Raw genomic sequence first — 25,274 nt, 5'->3', positions numbered from 1 at the left:
GAAAACACTCTCCTCTCTGCTGCTGTCCCCACCCTCGCCATTTTATCCTTTTCTGTTCCCACCGATTCCTACCACTGTGACAAATTACTCACTTACTGACCTTTTGTTTCAATATTACATTCATGGAGGGAGGGAGAGCAGAACAGGATACAGAGAAGGAGGGAGAGTGAAAGTAACTGTATGTGTGTGTTTGTGTGTGTGTGTATGTATGTGTACAGGAATGATAGAACTTGGAGGTCGCCCCCCAGTTTTTTAAACAAAAATGAACTCTAGGACAGGGATGGTGGTTGTTTTTTAATGGGTAGACCTTAAAGAGAACCAGGAATAGGTTCTGTGTAAATAAGAGACCAGCAGGGTGGTTCATTTGTTTGTTCATTCATTTGTTTGTTTAGTCAACAGAAATTTAATGAGTACCTACTATGGAAAGGCATTATGCTACCTAGTGGATACTTACAAAAGTGAATGATTTTTTTCATAAATATGATAGGAAATTACAATTTTTTATTTTAAAATAAATTTTTATTTTAAAAGCTAAACCCCTTAGCTAAGTGGATTCAAGGATTAAACAAATATTTATTCAGTTTTACTGATTATTTGCCCTTTGAAATATTATTTGTTAAGCTTCATGACACTATGCTCTCTAGAATTTATTTTCTTTAGATCTTAGACTCCTTTGCAGGATTTTCATCCTTAGCCTGTTATTTAAGTGTTGGTGTTCCACAGGGTTAAGTTTTCATTTCTTTATTCTACATACTTCCCTGGGAGTTCTCATTGCTCCTATGACTTTTATTTATTTTTTAAAATTTATTTATTATTTATTTTTGACTGTGTCGGGTCTTAGTTGCGGCACTCGGGATCTTCGTTGAGGCATGCGGGCTCTTCATCGTGGTGCATGGGCTTCTCTCTAGTTGTGGTGTGCGGGCTCCAGGGCGTGTGGGCTCTGTAGTTTGCGGCATGTGGGCTCTCTTGTTGAGGCACATGAGCTCAGTTGTTGTGACACGTGGGCTTAGTTGCCCTGTGGCATGTGGGATCTATAGTTCCCCGATCAGGGATCGAACCCCTGTCCCCTGCATCGTAAGGCGGATTTTTGCCACTGGACCACCAGGGAAGTCCTACTCCTATGACTTCTAGTATCATCTCTATGTGATACAGAGACCAGATCTGATGACACCAAATTCTGCATGTCCAGTTCAATATAGGACATTGCCACCTGGATGTTTCAAGGTGCCCAAACTCAGAATACCATAAAATTGAACTAATCAACTTCCTCTTATCTCATGACCTAGCACAGCCATCCATGAAGTTGCCCAATCAAGAAACCGAAGAGTCATTCTTAACTCCTTTCTTTATACTCCCTAACAATCTAAAAGTTCCCTAAATGTTTATATCCTAAATTATACTAAGAAACCACCCATTCCTCTTCACACACTCTGCTACCACCCAATCCAAGTCACTGTCATCTCTTGGCAACATTCTCATGAACACTTGCTTAATTGGTCTCCCTGGTTTCAATCTTGCCTGCCCCCAATGGTTTTGGACTTTATAGCCAGTTATTTGTTAAAAGTGAAAATTTGATCACATTGTTCTCTTGTTTCAAACCCTTTACTGGCTTCCCATATACTAAAGGTAAAATTCCAACTCCTTTATGAGATCCTTTAGACCTCTGTTAACCTTACAAACTCTTGTCTTGCCTCTCCTCTCTCAGACACTATACTCCACCACACTGAAATTCTTTCAGTTCCTTAAACATGAAATTGATGCTTTTACCTCACGCATTCCCATATCCTTCGCACTGCCTAAAACTTACCTTTACTCCAAACCCACCAATGCTAACTCCTGATTATCATTTAAATACTGGCTTCCTTTGGGAAGCCAACTTGGGTTGCCACTCCACCCCTGCTCAACCTACCCACCTTCAACCCCCTGTACTTGCACCCAACCTACCTGTATCTCTACCAAAGATAGGTCCTGTTATATGTTCCCACAATGATGTATACATCCTCTCTAATATCATTTTTTAATATTTTATTATAAACATCTATTTAAAATTCTTTTTCATTAATTCTGGTATAAAGGGCAACAAACTATCTAGCATAAGCAACTTGCCCAGTACAGTGCCTTGCACAGAACTGGTACTCAATAAATATTTGTTCAATGAGTAAATGGAGCACCTTTTATTTAAAGGAACTGGGAAGTGTTTAGAGATAAATAAACACCTCCTACCCTTAAGGAGGATAACATTAAATGTAGAATGGCTGTTATACGTAATTATATGATGATAATGAGTAAATAAAATTGACTTCAATTTGGATACATGGGGATTTGCTAACACTGTAAATTGTAATGAAATATTTAGCTCTGCCTTCTGGGATAATCTAATGCACACTAAACACTTCTGGAAGACAGTTTTACGATTTTATATTACAGATAAGAAAATAGGCACAGCAAAATTACTCAAGGTTACCTAGTGAATCATAAGCAGAGCCAAGATTTAAAACTCAAAGTGGTCAATATCCAGTACTTAGTGCTATAATTTTTTGTTTTGTTTTGTTTTTTGTTTTTGCAGTACGCGGGCCTCTCACTGCTGCGGCCTCTCCCGTTGCGGAGCACAGGCTCCGGACGCGCAGGCTCAGCGGCATGGCTTACGGGCCTCCGCGGCATGTGGGACCTTCCCGGACCGGGGCACGAACCCACGTCCCCTGCATCAGCAGACGGACTCTCAACCACTGAGCCACCAGGGAAGCCCAGTGCTATAATTTTTTAAAAACTACTTTTTCTTTTTCTCCCCAAAGTTCTATTTTGTGATTGTAAGACTTCTACCTATATACTTTAATAATCTTCTCAAAAATATCACCCGTAATATTTATAGTTGAATATGGAAACTCAGGAATGGAGGCCCTTTTCGATGGATTTTCCTCTAGTCTTTAAAATACAAGGCTTTGTGTGATGTGTCCCTGCACGCTTGTACACTCTGAGAGGTAGTAAGCTCCTTCTTTGCTCTTAACAGTGTTAGTATTGGGCACTAATTGCCACTACAAAGGGCAAACGTTGAACTCTTCTGCTCTTGGACATCAGGTTGGACACTCTAGGTTTAAACATCCATAGTTAGTTGGCTGGTGCATTCTAGTGCACTCAATGGACGTTTCGGTAGAAAATGCTGCCAGTACTTAATAAATACTCGAGAAACAACATAGGCTGTTACATTTAACAGGATTTCTGGTTCTAACATTCATACTGTGAGAGAAATAAACTAAAAAAAGGTTTATGATGCCATTTCAAAAGGCCAGATATGTACTAAGTACTCAATAAATATGCTTATTCTCATTGTGGTATTCTGGGGCCAATGGTAAACTTAATGCATAACCAAAATGCATAATAAAGCCTTAATCACCTTCTCACTATATACAATTAGTACACATATATACCTTTGCTTTTTATAACAATAAGCATTGCTGACATTAATTTCTCAGAGATAGACAGGGCAAGTATACACTTGAGATTTTTTTCCTAACCCCAGACTGAACTTTCTTTTTTTTCTTTTTTTTTTTTCAGGGCCTCTCACTGTTGTGGCCTCTCCCATTGCGGAGCACAGGCTCCAGATGCGCAGGCCCAGTGGCCATGGCTCATGGGCCCAGCCGCTCCGTGGCATGTGGGATCTTCCCAGACCGGGCACAAACCCGTGTCCCCTGCATTGGCAGGCGGACTCTTAACCACCGCGCCACCAGGGAAGCCCTGAACTTTCTTTTTATACCTGAATACAGCACAAGATGTTAAAAGAATCCAACCTGTACAAATTGTGGCTAACACTTGCTACTTTTATTGGGTATGCAGAACACACTCCTCTTAATCATTCTTCAGTTCAATTATACAATTTTCTCTCACCAGATACAACATCAATAGAAGAACCCCCAATTAAAGAACATTTCTCTTGCTCTTTGAGCTTTGCTTACCCCATCTTTTGTTCACCAGAAGCAAACATCTCTACCTCTAAAGCACTCAAGCCAGCTCATTATATCACTCTCCAGTCTTGCCTTGCAGCTCCAGGCCCAGGAAGAACTTTAAATGTCCAAAGTATTTACTGTTCTTAATCCCCATTGTGACGTTAAGTGAATTGGTTCTGTCATGTGAGTATAACTGATTTTGTTTCCCCTAATAAAGATAGACACTCGAGTTACCCATTTGTAAGCTAGCCCAATGTAAAAGGAAGAGAGAACTTCTGTCAGATGTCAAGTTAACATCAATTACTCATACCATGGAAATGTCAATTAAAACTCTAGTGCAATCTTTCAAACACAATTTTCCAGTCCAAGAAATGTGTATACATCCATAGTGAACGGAGAGGCATACAAGGATAAGCTCAATATATGTGTTAATATTGTTGGTTGGTCATTAGTAGATGGTATTCATGGAGTCAGAATACTTTTGATCTTCACTTGAAAATGTAGATTCCATGAATTCATCCTCATTCATTAGCCCTGCTTTTGGGGAAAGGACTTTGTAAAGATGTTGCTTTCATTTCCTAATGCTGCAGTTCCTACTAAGCTATACCAGGGAATAAAGGTTCCTTTCAAGAGTAGCACAGAGACTGAGTTGGCTTCCTGCTTTCAGAGATTATAAATGTTCTCAAACACTTCCAAAATGAAGCAAATTCCAACTTGGGTTTCAAAGATCTTTTTATTTATTTATTTTTTTACTCCATTTGCCTTAGTGGTCTGAATGTGACAATAATGAAGGCTAACAGAGTAAAAACAAATGTTTAAACCAAAGATACCTGCCCTATTGGAGAATTTACTTTACCTGCAGAGATTCCATTTCTTCATCTTTTCTGTGAGTCTCCTCCAGCAGATCTATAATAAGAAAGTAAAATATCCATCAAAATACAATGTCAAAATGCATTGCCTCTTACTTTCAAACTCGATTCAGTCAGTAGCTTGTATAAACCGTTGTCCGGAAAGAGAATTTGATATATTTAAGTATAAGAAGCAACATGAAAGAAATGCCCTCTGATCCCAACTGGTGAGGTGCGGTGGAGATCTGGATTCTGCCAAACCTAAGCTAGCTAAGAAGCCCTGGGAGGTCCTAGGTCTGGTGGCGATACCAGAAAATGAGACCAACTCAATTACAAATCCAAAATCATACCAATGTTTTAGAAATCTGGCCTAATGCTTATGTAACTCAAAAGCAACACAAAATTTTCTTTAAAAAAAAAAACAAAAAAACCCTTTTTTCGTTTGAAAGAAAAAAATAGAAACAAACCATTCGCTCTTAAAATAAGCTCCCAAGCCAAGTTCCACCTCCAGAGTCAATTTTTTAACCAAATTAAAACACCCTGGAATAATGGGTGTGATTAATGGAAGTAGAACACCACCTTAACTGTAAACTCATATTAATTATCATTTCACACTGAGGGGGTGGGAAGCATTGATGCTACATCTGACCAACTGTCTGGCACCATCTCAGAGAAATTAGTGGCTGGAAGAGCGTTCTGTCTAAATGCATGCGTATAACCATGGTATCTCTGTGCCCTAGACTAATTTATGAACTTGCTATAAAGGAAAATGAATTTGGCAAGCAGAATTTTCTGCCTGCAGCTATACCACCTTGCGCTATGATCTTATTAGATCTCACAAACCTAAAGAGGGCTGGGCTGAGTTAGAACTTGGATGAAAACTGGCAAGAAATACCTACAGCAGGGCACATTAACATTAGCATTTGCCTTACCCTGTGATTGATATAGCTTACCAAGAGGCTGTGCTGCATAAAAGGAAAATATAACGTACAGAAATTCAATAGGTACCCCAGAAAGGCAAACGCAAATGTTTTTAGCAAGTGCTACTAGATGGAGCGGGAAGCAGTAATATACTGGGTAACCAAGTCATGCTGGTATATGTCATAACTGGACAGGCAATATCCTGAAACTTCAGGAGACCTGGCAGATGATATAATTGATGGTGATGGCCCTTTGAGATTGCACAGCTAAGAGAAATACAGAGGAGTGGCAAGCAGTCCCCTCAAGACACAGGGTACTGGGATTAAGGATGAAAGTTCGTTTTTGCTATCTGTAGCCGGCTGATGTTGGCTCCCCAAACACCCATACTCAGAGTTATATCAAGAAAGTTACAGGAGCATGCCAATGTGTTAGGGTGTATTTTTAAAGTGTTTTCTGTTGGCACATCAGGATTTTTAGCTATATGGTACAGAAAGCAACTTGGGGTGTGGTAAATTAAGTGCCCTCAATCATTCCTCTTTCTGCATCCTTACTCAATTGCATTGCGACATTGTAACTACTTCCATCAAGAGAGGTCACATGTATCTTGCATCTAGGCTTGCCTCCTGACTTGATTTGGTAAATAGAATACAGCAGAAGCAATTCTGTGCCAATCTGCAATAAGGGTTCCAAAAGGCCTCATGCATTTTCACTTTTCCACTTGGAACTCTTTCACCACCATTTGAACAAGCCCAGGACAGCCTGCCAGATGACAAGAGACATATGGTCCAGTATTCTTTCCACCCCTGAAACCCTGCAGGTTGCCCCAACTGGTAGCCTGCAAATGCCCAGAAGCATGGATGACTCAGATGGGAGCCCAACTGAGACCAGTCAAACTGCCCAGCTGAGCCCAGTACCGACTTCAACTCAGAGAATCATGACCTATGGAATAAATGGAATTGGGGGATGCTTTGGTACACAGCACTTGCTAACTGATAGCAACCAGCTGCTAACTGAATAGCAAGCATTCAGAATTTATTAGAAGGATGTAAGAGTAACTTATCAATACAATACATCTAGTAAGAATAGATAACAGGAAAGTGGATTCAGACTCTGGAGAGAGTGACAACTGGTCTGGGGGTGTAGGGATGAAGGTAGCATGAACTAATGGGCATTTTATACTGGGTAACACTAATCTGTGCATTAGTCCACTCAAAATGAAATTCCATAAAAAGAAGAGCTAATGAGACTAGCTTAGATCTTTTGCCTACTGCTTGGCCAGGGGAAAGTACGAAGCACTTTCACTGATAATCCCAAAAGGATTGGATGAAGAACAGAAAGGACTGTTTCCAAACATCAGGGTACTATTAACAAAAGGAGGAGGTATGGATATCAGACAGGCCAAAACAACAGCCAGTTTTAGTAATTCTATCTTCAGTACAACTCTTTTCAATATTTGTGAGACATAAATTACTTCAATATCTTGGCTATCGTAAATAATGCTTCAGTAAACACGGGGGTGCATATATCTTTTTGAATTTAGTGTTTTCATTTTCTTCAGATAAATACCCAGAAGGGGAATTGCTGGATCATGTGGTAGTTCTAGTTTTAATTTTTTGAGGAACCTCCAAACCATTTTCCATAATGGCTGCACCAACTTACATTCCCACCAACAGTGCACAAGCGTTCCCTTTTCTCCACATCCTCGCCAACATTTGTTTTTGTTGTCTTCTTGATAATATCCATTCTAACAAGTGTGAGGTGGTATCTCATTATGGTTTGATTTGCATTCCCTGATGATTAGTGATGTTGAGCATCTTTTTATGTGTACGTTGGCCATCTGTATGTCTCCCTTGGAAAAATGTCTATTCAGCTCCACTGCCCATTTTTTAAATCAGACTGTTTGTTTTTTTGAAATTGAGTTGTGTGAGTTCTTTATATAATTTGGATATTAACTCCTTATTGGACATATCATTTGCAAATATCTTCTCCCACACAGGGGGTTGCCTTTTTGTTTTGTTGATGGTTTCCTTTGCTGTGCAAAAGCTTTTCAGTTGGATGTAGTCCCATTTTGTTTATTTTTGCCTTTGTTGCCCTTGCCTGAGGAGACAGATCCAAAAAATATCGCTAAGACTGATGTCAAAGAGCTTACTGCCTATGTTTTCTTCTAGGAGTCTTATGGTTTCAGGTCTTATAAAGTCTTTAATCCATTTTGAGTTTATTTTTGTATATGGTGTAAGAAAGTGTCCATGAATGAATAAAGAAGATGTGGCACATATATACAATGAAATATTACTCAGTCATAAAGAACGAAATCTTGCCATTTGTAACAACACAGATGGACCTAGAGGGTATTATGTTAAGTGAAATGAGTCAGAGAGAGGAAGACAAATACTGTCTTATTTCACTTCTATGTGGAATCTAAAAAACAAAACAAAACAAAAACATACCAAAAAAACCCCAAAACAAAACAGAAACAGACTCATCAATACAGAGAACAAACTGGTGGTCCCTGGGGGTAGGGGGATGGGGTTGGGTGAAATAGGTAAAGGGGATTAAGAGGCACAAAATTCCAGTTATAAAACATGCAAGTCACAGGGATGTAATGTACTGTATAGGGAATACTGTCAATAAAATTACAATAGCTTTGCCTGATGACAGATGTTTACTAGACTTATAGTGGTGATCAATTTGTAACGTATATAAATGTCAAATCACTAAGTTGTACACCTGAAAATAATACAATATTCTATGTCAATTAAACTCCAATTTTAAAAATTTAAATTAAAAAATAAGTACTTGTGAGATACAAGATCACTACTGTGTCTCTATGTGGGCGTGGCCATTTTGTTCCACTTTGGATATTAGGAGGTTCTCGGAGCTGAGCCCCCTTGTAATGAATTGCATTGCTTAATGATACAGTGGAGCTGGAATGGTGGAGAGTGGGGTCTATCAACCATTAAAGAAAACTGATCTAGTTCCTCCAGAGTCAACCTGGTATGGCAAACACCAAACCCCTTAGCTAAAACTTAACTGGATAAATAATGGGTACTGGATCTCTTATACAGCCAAACTCAACTCACACATTTGATAAAATATATATGTAAAGGAGTTCAGTCTACCCTCAGAACTTCACAGAATTACTGCAATTTAAAAATCATGTTCTCAGTTTTCTTCAAATACATAAAGGTCATGCTGCTCTTCCAAAAAGCTGATACCAATAGCGATGCTTGATTTTGAATGGCTGAACAAAAACTGCCAAGGAATTCCTATAATTGATATTTAAAATACAAAATCCCCTTCTGTTCACCCCCACTGACTCTCATCCCAGCTTATATCAAGAGTATAAGTAGACACTTGTTTTTGTTTTGGTCTCCGTGTCACATCCCTCCCCTTTGAGAACTTCATGTTCTTCTTTTCCATGTGATTCCTGTGAACTTTCAGTCAAGGGGTTAACTTCTTTGGCCACAAAAGTAGGTCACGACCCAGAATGGCCAATTAGAGCACCCTACCTCCCTGCACATATAAGCTAAGCAAGGCCAGCAGTGACATGGATACCAGGAAAGAATATCTCCTTCTGAAGCTGCAAGCTTATATGAGCCTGGAGCTTTCAAGGCTCTATTTTCTACTATGTCAAAGGAACTTGTACAACAATGAAGCTGGTAAAGAAGAAAGCAGAGCCAAGAAACAGAGAGCTGGTTCAGGACAGATACACCCTTATCTGAAGTCCATGTAACTCCTGAACTTCTAACACTATTTTTTTTCTTTAGTAGCGGTAGTTGGATTGCTGTCATTTCTAAAAGTTTCTGGGGATGTGGCTGTATTGAACCTTATCTCTATGCAGAAACTTGGAGAACTTAGAGTTAGCAAGAACTTTCTATTCCACAGTGAAACATTTCATTCTGCAATAAATAGATGAAGACATGAAGCTCAAAGAAGGCAAATGGTTTGCCTGCAATTACCTAGTTAGTGCTAGAGACGCAACTAGAGCTTTGCTCTCCTGTTTTCCTACCCCATCTATCATATCATGCTCTCTTTGGTACCACTCAGTACTTATTGTACCTTTCTTCATATGGTTATTTTTTAAATGCACACGTTTGTATTCCTCTCACTTACCTTAGGAGTTCACTGATGTCAACAACCAGGGCTTTGATGTCTTTATAGCCATAGCCTCCCTAACCACTGCTTATCTACCTTTGCTACTTAACTTGGATCCCCCCAAATACCTTTCTCTGCCTACATCACTTCTCTATGCAATGGCTCACTTGTTAAGTGCATTGTTCAGTTACATGCATTTGGGGTGATTAACAAGGTCATCAACCTGTGCTGATGAAATATGGCTACCTGGCATCACTGAGGAGTGACTACTCTACTGCAGACAGACACAGGATGAGAGAACCTGTCCACAGGTGAGACCTCTGGACAGTTGACGTTACATAATGCTGTGACACCTGAGTGTGATGAGTGCACCTGGATATAATGAGTAAACTTGCTGTTTGTTCTTCCAGCATCAGAACAAACGATCGGCATGGCAAAAGCTGAAGGGCTGCTCTGCTCCCTTGCTCAGCACTGGCATGTTCATGTTTTGCTTTATTATTCTCTGGTTTGCTGTTCTATACAAACAGAATTCAACTGCCATGCAAATTGCTGTGGCTAAATGTGCTTCCATCAACATTAGTAAATGAAAGATATTTTTGGTGAAAAGGGCAACCATTCTGTGTATTTTCCTTGGACAGGCTCTAGCCAGTTTAAAAGAGCTGATACTAACTCATTATGACATATGGTTATTAGAGGAGGGAAAAAGTCCCACTTAAAAAAGCAGGACATCATGGATGAGAACTGGAGAATCCTGTTGTTTTGTTTTGTTTTGTTCCACGTTGCATTTCTCTGGCACATGCAGGGTAATACATCATGATCATGTTTTTGGCTAAGACTGTCTCCACCACTTCCTTCGCAACTAGTGGTCTGGCTATTTAAGGAGGTTTGACACTTTTTATGTTGATTCTGGTTCCTAGTAGCCAAGGAAACAGATAGGTTGTTTGTTTATTTGCTTTTAAAAGGAGAATCATGTTCAGGTGGGCATAACCAATACCCTCATCTAGCAACTTGACCCTTCACAGAAAGGTTGGCAATCATGTTTAGAAAGGAGTAGTGTTTCTTTTCTTCTCTTTTACTATAAAATATCTCATCCTTATTATAAGTCAGCCCAGCTGGTAATGAAGAGAAAGTTATAGAAACAAGGGTTTCAGACTCCGCAACATTTATAACAACAGCACCGGACACAGTAGCACTGGCAGAAGAATATGGTGAATTAGTGACTGAGGTTTAGGGAAAAGCATTTAGTCTCTGGCTCCTGTATCTTCACTTAGTAATTCAGTGCACCTTTTCAATGCTACTCTATGTGTCCTGACATTCAGTGAAAACAAGAGATAATGTAAATTCTCAAAAGAATGCAATACTTTTTAAAAAGTAAATTTGTGCCATTCCTCTTTGCGGGTGGCGGTCGCAATATAATGAAATTAACAAATTAACCAAATTAAAGAGCGCACTACAACCCTTAAAAGGTCATAAACGATGGACCTAGCATCCCACAGTTACATACTAGATACTCCAGATTTTATCTACATGCTGAAGACAATGGTTGATTTCTCTTTTCCTTTCCTGGCTCTCTAGTTATTTAGGATTACTGACATTTTGGGGACAGAAGGGACCGCTGAAATAACCTAATGCCAAGGTTTTCAGTTTTTTTAAAAAAAAGAAGTAGAATTCTGCCTTACAAGTGAAATCACACACACTTTCAAGTGTATATTATGAATAAACAATTAAGAAAGCTGCTTTGGTGGAAGCAGAAGTGAAGGGCCTGGAGGCCAGACCACTGGACTTCCCTCCTATCCTGGGGTCAACCCCTGTGGTGCCGTGGTGGGGCAATTAAGCTCCACACTGTGCTGATTGAAAACCACTGATCTAATCCCACCTTCTCACATCTTGTAGATGAGGACTGAGTTCCGAGAGATTAAAAGCCTCTGGCGACATCACATAACTAGTAGATAGAAGTATGTGAACCTGAGCCTAGGGCTTCTGAACTGGACCAGGGTCCGATACTTTGTTTCATAAAACAGTGACTACCTTCCTTTGCCTTTCAAGGTTTCTACTGAAACGACATAGTATTTCAAGCCCTACCGTGAATGCCTATACATTTTCCAATGCCTCCCCAAACTAAAAGTAAATTTTGCTAAAGCACTTGTGTAACATCAGCAATCTATGAGAAGACCTACAGTTAACAGCTGTGCACAATAAAATTCCTCACCTCTAGGAGATAACATCAAAAGATGTGGCTTTGATGGAAAGCAAATACCTAGACACTTGAAAAAGCAGTTGTTTTTGGCAAGATGTGTTCAACATACAACATACAGAATATCTCACAACATAAAACAAACAAAAAAAAAACCTGTTTAAATGAATGGGTAACAGTTGAATAGTTTCTCAGCTTAATATAACATTTGCCAGTCAATGTTTTTCCTATTTTATTGTACTAGTAAACGTAAATAGGATAAATGAATAACAATATGACTCTATAGTAGACGAAATACCTCAAAAAACAATAAAATGTGTTGGTTTAAAATTAACATAAGTGAAACACTTAAAATAGTGTCTGGTACTTAGTCAGAGTTTATATATATATATAAGGTTTTTTAAAAAAATTACCCTTCAGGATGCCTACTAAAATCAGAAAAATGTGTGAAAAATAATCACCTGCATTTTAAAACAAATAAGCAAAAAAAGCCCTCAAGCATCCTGCTTTTAGATTCCATCCATAATTGGTAGCTACATTATTTAGAACTCTGCCATATCTACTGCCACCCACTGGTTCATATCTGGATATACCACAATGAGTTAAGAGCTTTCTCATAAGGTCTGACCACAGAAAACACACAGGTTGAAATGAAGAATAACATTCAAAAAGTATGGCTATCCTCTGTGGTTTGTCTCAGACGCTGAAACAACATGCTGGTCTACAGATGGAGCCCAAATGGTCTAATAAATGAAAGGTTTAGAATCCACTGTCTGTCTTAGGTATGTGGTAAAACATCCAAATACAGGTACTCATGTTTTATTTGATGTCAGTTCATTTCTGGTGAAACTTTCCATCTTGACAACTTTACAGAGATTTAAAACATCTTCTCCACAAAACTGCTACACTACAGAAAACAACAAAGTAATCTACCCCATTCTGCCTAATTCTTGGCTCTGGCATGAAGAAACAACAAGATATAGATTGAAAGTTCCGATTCAATCAACTGTTAAGATTTTTAACATTTCTATTAGCAACAAGAGCAGAAAAAGAACATATTCATTAAGAAACAAGTAACCTGTCTTAAATCAGTCTAAGGCCTATCTTGGTCAAAAGGACTGCATGTGACAATTAGCAAAATGAGCAAGAGATGTTTATGATCTATTATAAACACCACTTCAAGAATAAGTTTCATATGCTCAAACCCAGGAACAAAATCATGTTCCTTCCTACATACAATATCTCTAAATTACAATCACCTAATGGAAACTTTGGCTTTTATTTAAATTCCTTTATCTTGGACTTTGTTCAGGTTCTAAACTCATAAGGTGCAAGTGGGTATGTATTTTGGGGCCTATAGAAATTCTGGGTATTTGACTTGTTCATCTCCTGTTTACAGAAACTATAAACGTTTGTGCTGGTTTCTTTTTTTATTATTATTATTTATTTATTTATTTATTTATTTATTTATTTATTTTTTATTTTTGTGGTATGCGGGCCTCTCACTGATGTGGCCTCTCCTGTTGCGGAGCACAGGCTCACGGGCCCAGCAGCTCCATGGCATGTGGGATCTTCCCGGACCGGGGCACGAACCCGAGTCCCCTGCATTGGCAGGCGGACTCTCAACCACTGCGCCACCAGGGAAGCCCTGTGCTGGTTTCTTGATGCACCTACTAGTAAATTAGATCTAGCTTCCTAGGCCTTTCAGTCTCCTGGGTCTACCCTAAATCTATTCTAAATACAGACCAAGTTCTGAAAACCAAACATAAAGAACAAATCTTGACAGCAATGAGAGATAAATGATACCATAGTTATAGGGGGGAAACAGAATGCTAGCTAATTTCTCATTATAATCCATGGAGGTCATTACATTTTTAAATGCTGAAAAAAAGAAATGACAACTCAGAGTCCTGTATGCAGTGAAAATATCCTTCTAGAATGAAGGTGGACTCAAGACATTCTCAGGAAGAAAAATTAAGATAATTAGTTGTCAGCAGACCTACACTAAAAAAACAACTAAAGAAAAGTCTCTAAAAAGAGAAGAAATGATAAAAGAATCTTAAAAGATCAGGAAGAAAGAGCACAGTAATCAAATATGTGGATAAATCCAATAGATTTTCCTTCTCCTATTTAGCTTTTAAAATTATGTTCGATAGTTGAAACAAAATATGTAACATGATATGATGTGATTCTAAATGCATATAGAGGAATATGTAAGACAATTAAATTATAAATAGGAAGGACAAAAGAACATGAAGGAAGAAAGTCTTCTACAATTCAAACTGATAAAATGACAATACCAGTAGACTTTGACAGCCATGTATATGCAGTGTAGTGTTTAGAACAACCACTGAAAAAGCTATACAAAGAGATGCATTCAAAAACAGAATTGAAAAATCAAAATGGAATTCTAAAAAATGCTCAAATAACCCATAGGAAGACAGAAAAAAGGCAGAGAAATAAAAAACACAGAAAACAAACAAAAATGGCAAACATTAAGTCATAACATCAATAATTATATTACATAAAAATGGTCTAAATGTACCATTTAAAAGATAGAAGTTGGCAGACTGGATTAATGACGACTCGGCTATTAATCCATGACATTGCCCATGGACCCAACTATATGCTGTCTGTAAGAAAGTCACTTCAAATATAATGATACAGGCAGCATGAAAGTAAAAAATGGAAGAAGACACACCATGTAAATATTAATGAAAAAAAGCAGGACTGATTATATTAATATAAGATAAAGTAGATTCCAGAGCAAAGAAAACAATCAGAAACAGAAAAGAACATTATATAATGATAAAAAGGTTAATCTACCAACTGATATAACTGAAAGGAACAATAGAAAAAATTCAAAATTAGAATTGGAGACCTCAACACCCTTCTCTCAACAATTGGTATTACAATCAGACAGAAGATCATCAAAGATATATATAAGCATATGCCAAGGATATATATAAGCATAAATATAACAGGGAAAACACGTGGAAACTAAACACTTCTAAATAAAGCATGGGTCAAAGAGAATGTCTCAAGGGAGATAAAATATTATAAATTGAATAAAATGAAAACACAACATGTCAAAGATTATGGAACACAGTCAAAGCAGTGCAGAGGAGAAAATCTTAGAAATAATGCATACATTAGAAAAGAAGAAAAGTCGTGAATAAATATTGTATGCTCCCACCTCAAGAACCTAAAAAATTACAAAATAAATCCCAAGCAGTGAAAGGAAAAAAATATTAAGATAACAATAGAAATCAATGAAATTGAGAATAGGAAAACAAGAGAGAAAAATCAATGAAACAAAGAGGTGCTCCTTACATAGTTCAATAGAACTGACAAACCTTTAGCAAGATTGATGAGAGAAAGAGCATGTGACATCAGTAATGAAACAGGGGATTTCACTACAGATCTTGCAGATATAAAAAGGATATTAAGGGAAGACTATGAGCAACTCTTCACATATAAATTTGACAACTCAGATGAAATGGACCACTTCCTTAAAACATATAAGGTACCATAACTTACTCAACATGAAATAACTAATTTGAATAACCTTGTAAGTATTAAGTAAATTATATTTGTAATACAAAAATTCCCAGAAAAGAAATCTCCAGGCCAGAAGGTTTCACTGGTGAATTCAACCAAATGTTTAAAAAAGAATTAGCACCAATTTTACACAATCTCTCCCAGAAAATAGAAAAAAAGGAATACTTTTTAATTCATTTTATCAAACTAGTATCACCTTGCTACAAAAAATATACAATTAAAAAAAGAAATAGAAAGAAAACTGCAGCTCCCTCCTAAATACAGATGCAAATAACCCTAACAAAATATTAGAAAATAAAATTTAACAACATATAAAAAGAATTATATATCATGACCAAGTTGGGTTTATTCTAGGGATGCAAGGTTGGTTCAATATTCAAAAATCAATCAATGTAATCCATCATTTTAACAAGCTAAAGAAGAAAAAAAATCACATAATTGTATCAATTGATGCATAAAAATTATCTGACAAAATTCATCATATAGTCATGATTAAAAAAAACTTCAGAAAAAATATAGAACTTCCTCAACTTGATAGAGTGCATCTATAAAAACCTACAACTAACATATTTAATGATAAAAGATGAAATGTTTCCCCTGTAAGATCAGAAATATGGCAACAATGTTCTCACAATTCTTATTCATCATGATATTGGAAATGAATGTATATAGGGAATGAAAAGTATATAGATTGGAAACAAAGAAATAAGTGTCCCTATTGGCAGATAATATGATTGTCTTCATAGAAAATCCCAAAGACTCTAACAACAACAAAAACCCAAACAGAAAAAAACTAGCTCTTGAAATCAATAAGTGAGCTCAGCAAAGTCACAGGATACAAGATAAAAATACAAAAATTGATTATATTTCAATATACTTTGAATGAACAGGCAGAAACCAAAATTAAAAATTAAAATACCAATTTAAAAGACTCCCCTCCCAAGCGAAATACTTAAGTGTAAATTTAACAGAACATATAAAGGACTTATATGCAAACCAATGATGAGAAATACCATGTTCATGGACTGGAAGACTCACATTGTAAAGATATCAATTCTCTCCAAACTGATACAAAATTCAATAGAATTTCTATAAAAGTCCCAGCAATATTTTTTTGGTAGCTAAAGACAAGGTTATTCTAAAATCTGTATGGAAAGGTAAAGGAACTACAGCAGCTTAAACAAATGAGCGAACTGGATGAAATCAGTTTATTCAAGTTCTAGACTTGTTACAGAGCTACAGTAATCAAGACTGTGTGGTCTTGATAGAAGTATATACACATAGATCAATGGAACAGATAGAGAACCTGATTATAGAAATGGAGAACAGATCAGTGGTGGCCAGAAGTTAAGGATGAAGTGGGGATAGAAAAGAAGTGGGTGTAGCTATAAAAGGCAACATGAAGGATCTTGGTATTGATGGAAATGTTCTGTATACTGACTGTATCAATGTCACTATTTTGGTTGTTATACTATACAATAGCTTTGTAAGATATTTCTATTGGGGGAAAATGAGTAAGGGGATCTTTATGTATTATAGGATCTCTTAGTATTCTCACAACTTCATGTGAATAGAAAATTATCCTTGGAAAAAAAATTTAATTAAAAAATTCAGAAGGGCTTTAGATAAAATGACAGAAAATGGATATTAAAAGTTAATTAACTAATTATGTTTTGAGGTCAATACCTCAACATGCCCTTTACCATCTATCCATCCTCACTGCAACTGCCCTAGTCCAGACAGCCATCTTCTCTTTTCTAGGCAACTACAATTACCCATATTTCTAGAGCAAACTGTATGGTTGAACTCTCTACTATTACTAAAAGAAAGAAAAAAAACGTTGGACATGCTGAGGAATATAGGGTATAAGCTTTGGTGTCAGTCACTCGGATATATAATCTTATCCATCTACTCTTCTTTCCTCCAGTCTAAAATGGGGGCAAAAATGCCAACATTCTAGGACTGTTATAATGATTATAGAAGAAATATACATAACTTTTCAATTACACTTGACCTTTGAACTACACAGGTTTGAACTGTGCAGGTCCACTTACACACAGATTTTTTTTCAAGAAACTTGTATCAATACTACAGTACTACACAATCCATGGTTGGTTAAATCCATGGATGCGGAACTGCAGATATGGAGGGTGGAATGTAAAGTTATACGCAGATTTTTGACTGTGTGGAAGGCTGGCACCCCTAACACCCACATTGCTCAAGGCTCAACTGTAATAGTAATTATCATCATCATAATTCTTTCATCACACCTGTACAAATTATAATTATTGTTACTATTAATTATGAATATAAATTGTGTTGATGATTAGAGAACCCCTCTTTTGCAAGAAAGAAAATAACTGGATAAAACTCCACATTGATGGGATAAAAAACATCAATATTCTCTTGAATATTGTATTCTGTTCTGAAGACTGAGACTCAACAACATTACTGCCTCCCTTTCACTATATCTTATAAACTAGAAATTAAATCTTTTCTTACTGATTTGAATTTGTGGGAGCTAACATAGTGGAATTTGTGGGAATCAAAATAGTGGGAATCAATATAGTGAAATGTTGTGAAACATGCAATTGAGGTTTTACTAAATCCAAAATGGATGGATGGGGGGAAATTAGTAAAAAAATTTTCAGAAAAGCTATGATATCTTCAAGTTCTATACATTCCATTTCAAAAACATATCTTGAAATTCTCACCTGAATTACTACAACAGCATCCTACCTGTGTTCTCTAGCCCCAATCTCCTCTTACTCAATCTTCCCCTACACTGTTCCAAATTATGAATCTAAAACAGAGATGCCATGTCACCCTCCATTCAAAAATGTACTGAACTGTTAATAGTATTGGATTCTATTTGTGCTGCTGAAAGTGATTGGTCATGGCTTCTTGTAGCATGTATGGTCAAGTATTCTAACAATATGCCTAAGCTCAGTAGGAAGAAGTTTCTTAAATTCAGTTTTGATGTCCTCCATGGATATGGGATGGGGGGAATAATGAAATGTAGACATCTAGTATTTCCCGTGCTGAGACACATAAAGTCCAAATCATTAATATGTCCTTTATAAAGGATATGTCTACAAATTTACTTCCAAGACCATTGTCTTCTCTCATCACTGCAATATCTCCTTGCATTAACTGTAATGCCCTTCCTGGACTTCACTAACTAGAAAATATCTAACCATTCTTCAAATCCCAGCTAAAACAAATATCCTCTGTTGACTTTCACCAACTATCCCATACCCACTCATATTCCTGGAGATATTGCTTTAGCTTCTGTATCCCAAAGTACTTTGTTTCTACTTTTATTATTTATTCTATTATAGTAACTGCAAAATAATTATTCTGAAGTTATAACTACAATTTACTTCATTACACTTTATGTTATTCCTCTACATTTTATCTCTTCTAATTCTCCTGAAACAATTGGGGCTTCCTATTCCAAAAGTAGGTATCCTCTGGCAAAAGTCAGAAGAATCAAGTCAGACCTGAAATCAGGATAACTTGAAAATTAGGACAATAGCAAAACCCTGATAATACAGGCCAATCAGTAACGTTGAGGATCATGGCTAAGTTTTGACCAAGCCCATCCAAAGGAGGTATGGTTTACTCAGTATGATGAAAAAATATTAGAATGAGAGAGTCAGGAGACCTGGGTTCTAGCTCTTCCTCTGCTATTAGTTAGCTAATTAGATTTGTAAGAATGGTCACTTAATCTTTCTTGGCCACAGTGATCATGTCAATAAAATAATGGGGGTGGACTAGATTATTGCAAAGAGCTCTCTAGCACTGAAAGTTTAAGCAATGTACTTTAGTAGATTGCTGCATGGTCTCTAAATGTTAGCTGTTGTCTCTTAGTTGAGTGCCTCAATCTGGATGAGTAACAATTATTCAGAATCAACATGGATGACAATCATCCCCCCAAAACGTTTTAAAAACCCAAAGAGATTCTTCACTTAGTTTAAGTAATTATTCTTATTGTTAGGACCATTTATAGATAATAAGGACACATGACAAATTCATTCTCATTCACCTCTAATATATATTTGTTTTCTTTTACACCCAGGGTAAACACACTTTTAGATAATTACAAATCTTCCCTTTTGGTTCTTCAAATCCTCACAATTACAATAATTCTTCTCTATCTTCTTATTCAGAGTTCTTTTAAATTCTAACAAATAAATTAAACCAACTGTTTTACCTGGAAGTAGAAAAACTTCACAAAATGGATTTTTACACAAATGAACTATATAACACAAATATTTTCAGTTGTCATATCAGTTTATTTTCTTGTCAGTGACACGGCAAAAAAAAAAAAAAGACTGTGAAAGTCCTCAAAGGACAGCTTTCTCCCAAACCAGGCATCATACAGATCTTCTAAAGGTCAGTCAGGTATACCAAACCTAGTTCATGAATAGGGAGAATTAGGATTTTAGTGGTTTTAGTCCCTTCCCATTCATGAGAATGAAAAATGTGTGTCCCATTTAAACAAAGGGATTCAACAAATACCGAAGTAACTAGCAATAGAAAAATGAAAGTTAAACCAATACAGTTGTCAATGTAAGGTTATGGCATGAAAAGAAAAATCTTAAATGAGTGTTTTCTTAGTTGTTATGTTCAGATGGCAAATGGTTTTCATGGATAATCTCACAGGTCATTGCTTCCTTTAATTAGTGACTTTTGCTAAACATAAAAAGAGTCTCAAGTAATTTTTAATACTGATTACAACTGTCTAGCCCATTAACAAATCGTCGTATTAACACTGGCCACACTGTACTGTGTATCATTTCATTTTCATAGATTTTAATCAGCTTTTCCTTTCCCACTAGGGTTGATCATTAAACAGTAATAGGGGCATTTTGCCTCTTTTGCTTTTGGATCTGCAGCATCTTGACTGAAAAAGAGGTCCATAAAATGCAAAAACTGTGGATCCGAAATTGGATGGTGGTGGTGACTTACAGATACAGTCAAAAAGCCAGGCTCTGTGAATTCCACCAGCAACCTGACTGAATCAATTTCATGTTGCCACAATACTTCTGGAAGAGTCTTTAAAATTCCTCTTTCCATCAGCAGCTTCTCTTATTTTCATTAGCTGGGAACAGTACATAATCATAACTGACAGGCTGGAGGGAGTTTAGGCTTATGAAACAGGGAGAGGAAAGGAAAATGTTCATTGTTCAGATTCCCTAAAATAGAGACTGTTATCTTTGTTTGGGAAACAGAATGTACTGCATTTGTAGTCTAATCCCTAGGGGTTAGGCAGATCTACCAGTTTATAACAAACCTCAAGGGTTCTACTCTCAAAAAATGTCCTCTTTTCCCCCAGTACTTTCATTTATAAATATGTGCAGAGAACAGGATAGCCTGGCTCTTGAACACCATGTTATTACATATATATGACCTCTGTTCAAATGTCACCTTGTCAGAGAGAACTTCCCTGGTCTAAGAGAAGATCTAAAACAGTACTCTCTATACTCCTGCCTTGATTTGATATTGATATATATACTATATACAAAATACGTGCACATTTTATATATACAACATTTATGAACATCAAAGGCTATGTATCTAAAGACAAACATACAGCTCACTTTCAAAATAAATGTGCACCCTAAAGAAAATAAGCATATACTAAGAAAAGATGGAAGCTGCACAATAAGTATGACCAGGGTAAACAAAGTAACACAAAATTAGAGAACGAGGAGGAAGGAGATAGAGTGAGGAACAAAAGAAAAGATACATGGGGAGGACTACTATTCCAGTAGCTTTTCCCTGCTTTTCCTAAAGTAGATTTCAGTTTTCAATTCTGTCTGCACATATGCGACCATCCTGTCACCACCTCCATCGGTTCTCTTGCTGCTCTTATCTATTGCAACTCTCTTCTTTGCAGTCTCAGCTCTAGTCCTACTTGCTTCCCTGCTCTTCTGGGAATATGCCATTAATCACTGCCGCAGGGTCTTCACCAAGAACAATGAGTCTTCTGCCTAGAACAAACTTCCCATTCACTCCTTGATTGCATTTAAGTCCCTGCTCAAATATCACCATACCAGAAAGGACTTCCCTGAACTAAAAAGATATAAAAGGGTACACACATCCATTCTGTCTAACTTATGCTGCTTTTATTTTCTTCTCAGTACTTTTTGACACGTGGAACATGATTTGTATATTTGTTTAACTGTTGCCTTTTCCCCTCCACGAGAAGGAAGCACCACGAAAACAGTGATTTTGTTTGTTCAGGTCACTCAAGTAACTCAAGCACCTAGAGCACTGCCAGGCACATAGTAGGTACTCAGTAAATAACTTGTTGAATAACTGAATCTAATTCTAGCTTTCCTACTAACATAAAATTGAACTTTATTATATAGCACAGATTACATCTCATTTCACATCTTCATTTTCCTCTAACACCAACCTAATGTTGCTTAAAATATCTTAATCACTTCCCAGTGGTTTTAGAATATAATCCACATTCCCTTTATGGACTGTTCTTTGTTTAATTTTCCAGTTTTATCTTTCACCACTCATTTTCGTATTCTAAATTCTGGTCATACTAAAAGTATTTGCAGTTCTAAAATGTAGGATTCTCCCTTCAACCTCTAAATCCTACTCTATTTCTTCTGCCTGGAGTACACTATCTATTCCATTTACCCTGACTAACTCCTAGTTGTCCTTCAGAATCCAGCAAAGCTTTCCCATTTGGGGTTAGATACCCTTAGTAATTGCTCTCACAATCACTACCCTGTGCTTTGCTTTAATATGGCATTTCCACACTATTTTTAAAAATAATAATGGTCTCCTTATTTATCTGTTCCTCCTTCCCCATTTCCTGAAGACTTCAGGAACTGCAAAGGGTCTCTTTGCACTTATTCAATACAGTACCTGGAACCCAATAAACAAGTAATGAATATTGACTAAATGAGTGTATATGATAAATTTATATTAAAAACTAAATTATTCCGGGTTTTGAGATTTGAGAGATTTCTGAATTATGACTTGAGAATACTGGTGACATATTATAATACTGCAAAGACTGTAAGATCACAAATTTCTACATGAAAGCCTTCATTTTCAAAAAAAACTACATAATCAAATATTTGTTATATGTAATTTCAAACATAAGGCTGAGATATTTTAAACTTGGTAAAGCATTTGGATAAGTAAATATTATGTAATTGGGAAGGGCTAAGCATGACTCATTTTTTTTTCCCCAAAAGTTACCTTGGTTAATATTTCAGGATTTGCCTATAAATGGAAATTCCTTCCCTGTAACTGACTTTGAACCCTTTAAAACCAAAACATTAAATCATATATCTTGGACAGCACAAATAGCATGAGTTTTGTTTAAGATGTCAATTTAAAGATTCCATTATGATAGTCCCCTCCACTGTCTGCTGGGTGAGCTTTTGGGTGTCCATTTTCCCACATGGTGATAGATTCGCACTTTGCTTCATCAGGTCTTCACTGGGCCAATAACACATTTTAGATGTAATTATGGGAACAGTCTGTGGCAGTGGAAAACCAAAGTTAACTGAACCACATGGAAATAAAACCCATGTCATTGGTGTCATTACCAGTACACTCTAGCCAACAGAGTTAACCTCAATGTAAATAACAGGCAAAAATAGCACAACACTCCATCTTTTGGAGAAATCAGTCCCTTTGGAAAGAATGCAATAAGAAGGAAACACCTGAACTCATATTTTTTGGACCAAAAGAGGACAAAGTTATTGATTTTTTAAGATTATATATGTACATGGGTAAAAACATTTCAAACAGTTGGAAAAAAAGTTTACAATGAAAAGTAAACTTCACCAATCTACATAAAGAGAAGAGCACCGAAGAAGGAATAAGTGAAGGTAAAATAAAAGCTTTCATTTTTCTTATTCTCAAATGTTCTAACAAATAACAGTTTGTTTAAAATAATAATAGCAACAATGTATTTGATTATATATGGCTTATGCATATATCTTTATATATATATATAAATAAATATATATATGCTTATATATTCTCATATGTAAGTGAAATGAATGACAGTAATGATATATCAATATGATACAGGAGGGAGGAATTAAAATTATTGTTATTATGAAGTATTTACTACTCCTGAAGTGGTACAGTGTCATTTGAAAGTAGACTTGTATTAGTTGTAAATGTATATTGCAAACTCTAGGGCAACCACTAAAAAGAGTAAAAAAAATAAAAATTAAAAAATAAAAAGTAAAACATATGCTAAGAAAGAGAGAAGATAGAATCATATAAAATCCTCAAATAAAACCACAAAAGGCATGAAAATGGTGGAAGGGAAAACAGAAACAAAGAATAACAAATAGAAAGCAGTAACAAATATGCTTGATGTTAATCCAACTACATAAATAATCTCTTTGAACGTCAATGTTCTAAATGCATGCAGAAACTGTCAGTGAATTAAAAAACACTATGACCCAACTATATGTTGTCAACAAGAAATCCACTTTAAATATAAAGACACATATGGATTATAAGTAACTGGATGGAGGAAAGTAAACCATGCTAACACAAATTAAAAGAAAGCAGGAATAGCTATATTAATTTCAGACAGATCAGACTTTGAGCAAAGGAAGTTATTAGGGATAAAAGGGCATGACATAATAATGAAGGGGTCAATTCTCCAGGAAGATATAACAACTCCTAATGTGTATGAATCTATCAACAGAGCATCAAACTTGTGAGGCAAAAACTGATAGAATCACAAGGAGAAATGGATGTATCCACTATCATAATTGGATACTTCAACAATCTCTATCAAAAATGAACAGAATCAGTAGGCAGAAATCAGTAAGGATGTAGTTGAACTCAACACCACCCATCAATCAACTGAATATAATCAACACCTAGAGACTTCATCCAGCAACAGCAGAAGATATAACTCTTCTCAAGATCACATGGAACATTCACCAAGATAGACTACATTCTGAGCCATAAAACACACCCTGACAAATTGAAAAGGACATACAATGTCTGTTCTCAGACCACAATGGAATTAAATTAGAAATCAATAATATAAATAACTAAAAATCCCCAAATATATGGAGATTAATCAACACACTTCTAAATAACTCATGGGTTGAAGAAGAAATATGAAGAGAAAGTAAGAATTATTTTGAACTAAATGGAAATGAAAACACAACTTACCAAAATTTGTCAGATGCCATGAAATTATTGCTAAAAGGGAAATCTGTAATACTGAATGCATATATTAGAAACAAAGAACAATCAAAAATCAATAATCTAAGTTTCTACCTTAGGAATTTAGAAAGAGAGGAAATTAAATCCAAAGTAAACAGAAGAAACAATAAAAATTAAAACAGAAATCAATGAAACCAAAAACAAGAAAACAACAGATTTTCTACCAACAAAACTAAAAGCTAGTTCTTAGTAAAGACCAATAAAAGCAATAAGCCTCTAGCCAGGTTAACTATCACAAAAAGAGAGATGACACAAATGACTAGAATATCAGAAATGAAGGAGGGCACATCACTACAGTACCCATGGAAATCAAAAGGATAATAAAGGAATACTATGCACAACTCTATGCTCTCAAATTTGATAACCTAGATGAAACAGACCAATTCCTTGAACAATGCAATCTGCCTAAACTCACACAAAAAAGAAACAGACAATCTAAATAGGCCTAAATCTATTAAAGAAAGTGAATCA

The 25,274-nt window shown here is 36.3% G+C and overlaps 1 protein-coding gene across 6 annotated transcripts in view; it reads right to left on the bottom strand.

Moving 5' to 3' along the window:
- The window catches only part of CEP128 (centrosomal protein 128), a 417,494-nt gene that overhangs the window by 71,535 nt on the left and 320,685 nt on the right, over positions 1-25,274 (bottom strand). For all 6 annotated transcript variants that reach the window (XM_079912854.1, XM_079912856.1, XM_079912858.1 and 3 more), the window contains one exon: positions 4,798-4,847. In XM_079912854.1, the coding sequence (XP_079768980.1) occupies positions 4,798-4,847 (50 nt within the window). The remainder of the gene's footprint in view (positions 1-4,797; positions 4,848-25,274) is intronic.

The sequence above is a fragment of the Stenella coeruleoalba genome (assembly GCF_951394435.1).
Source record: "Stenella coeruleoalba genome assembly, chromosome: 2".
Taxonomy (NCBI): Eukaryota; Metazoa; Chordata; class Mammalia; order Artiodactyla; family Delphinidae; genus Stenella; species Stenella coeruleoalba.
Note: the sequence above shows the minus strand (reverse complement) of the source record. Positions and strands in the feature narration are given on the sequence as shown.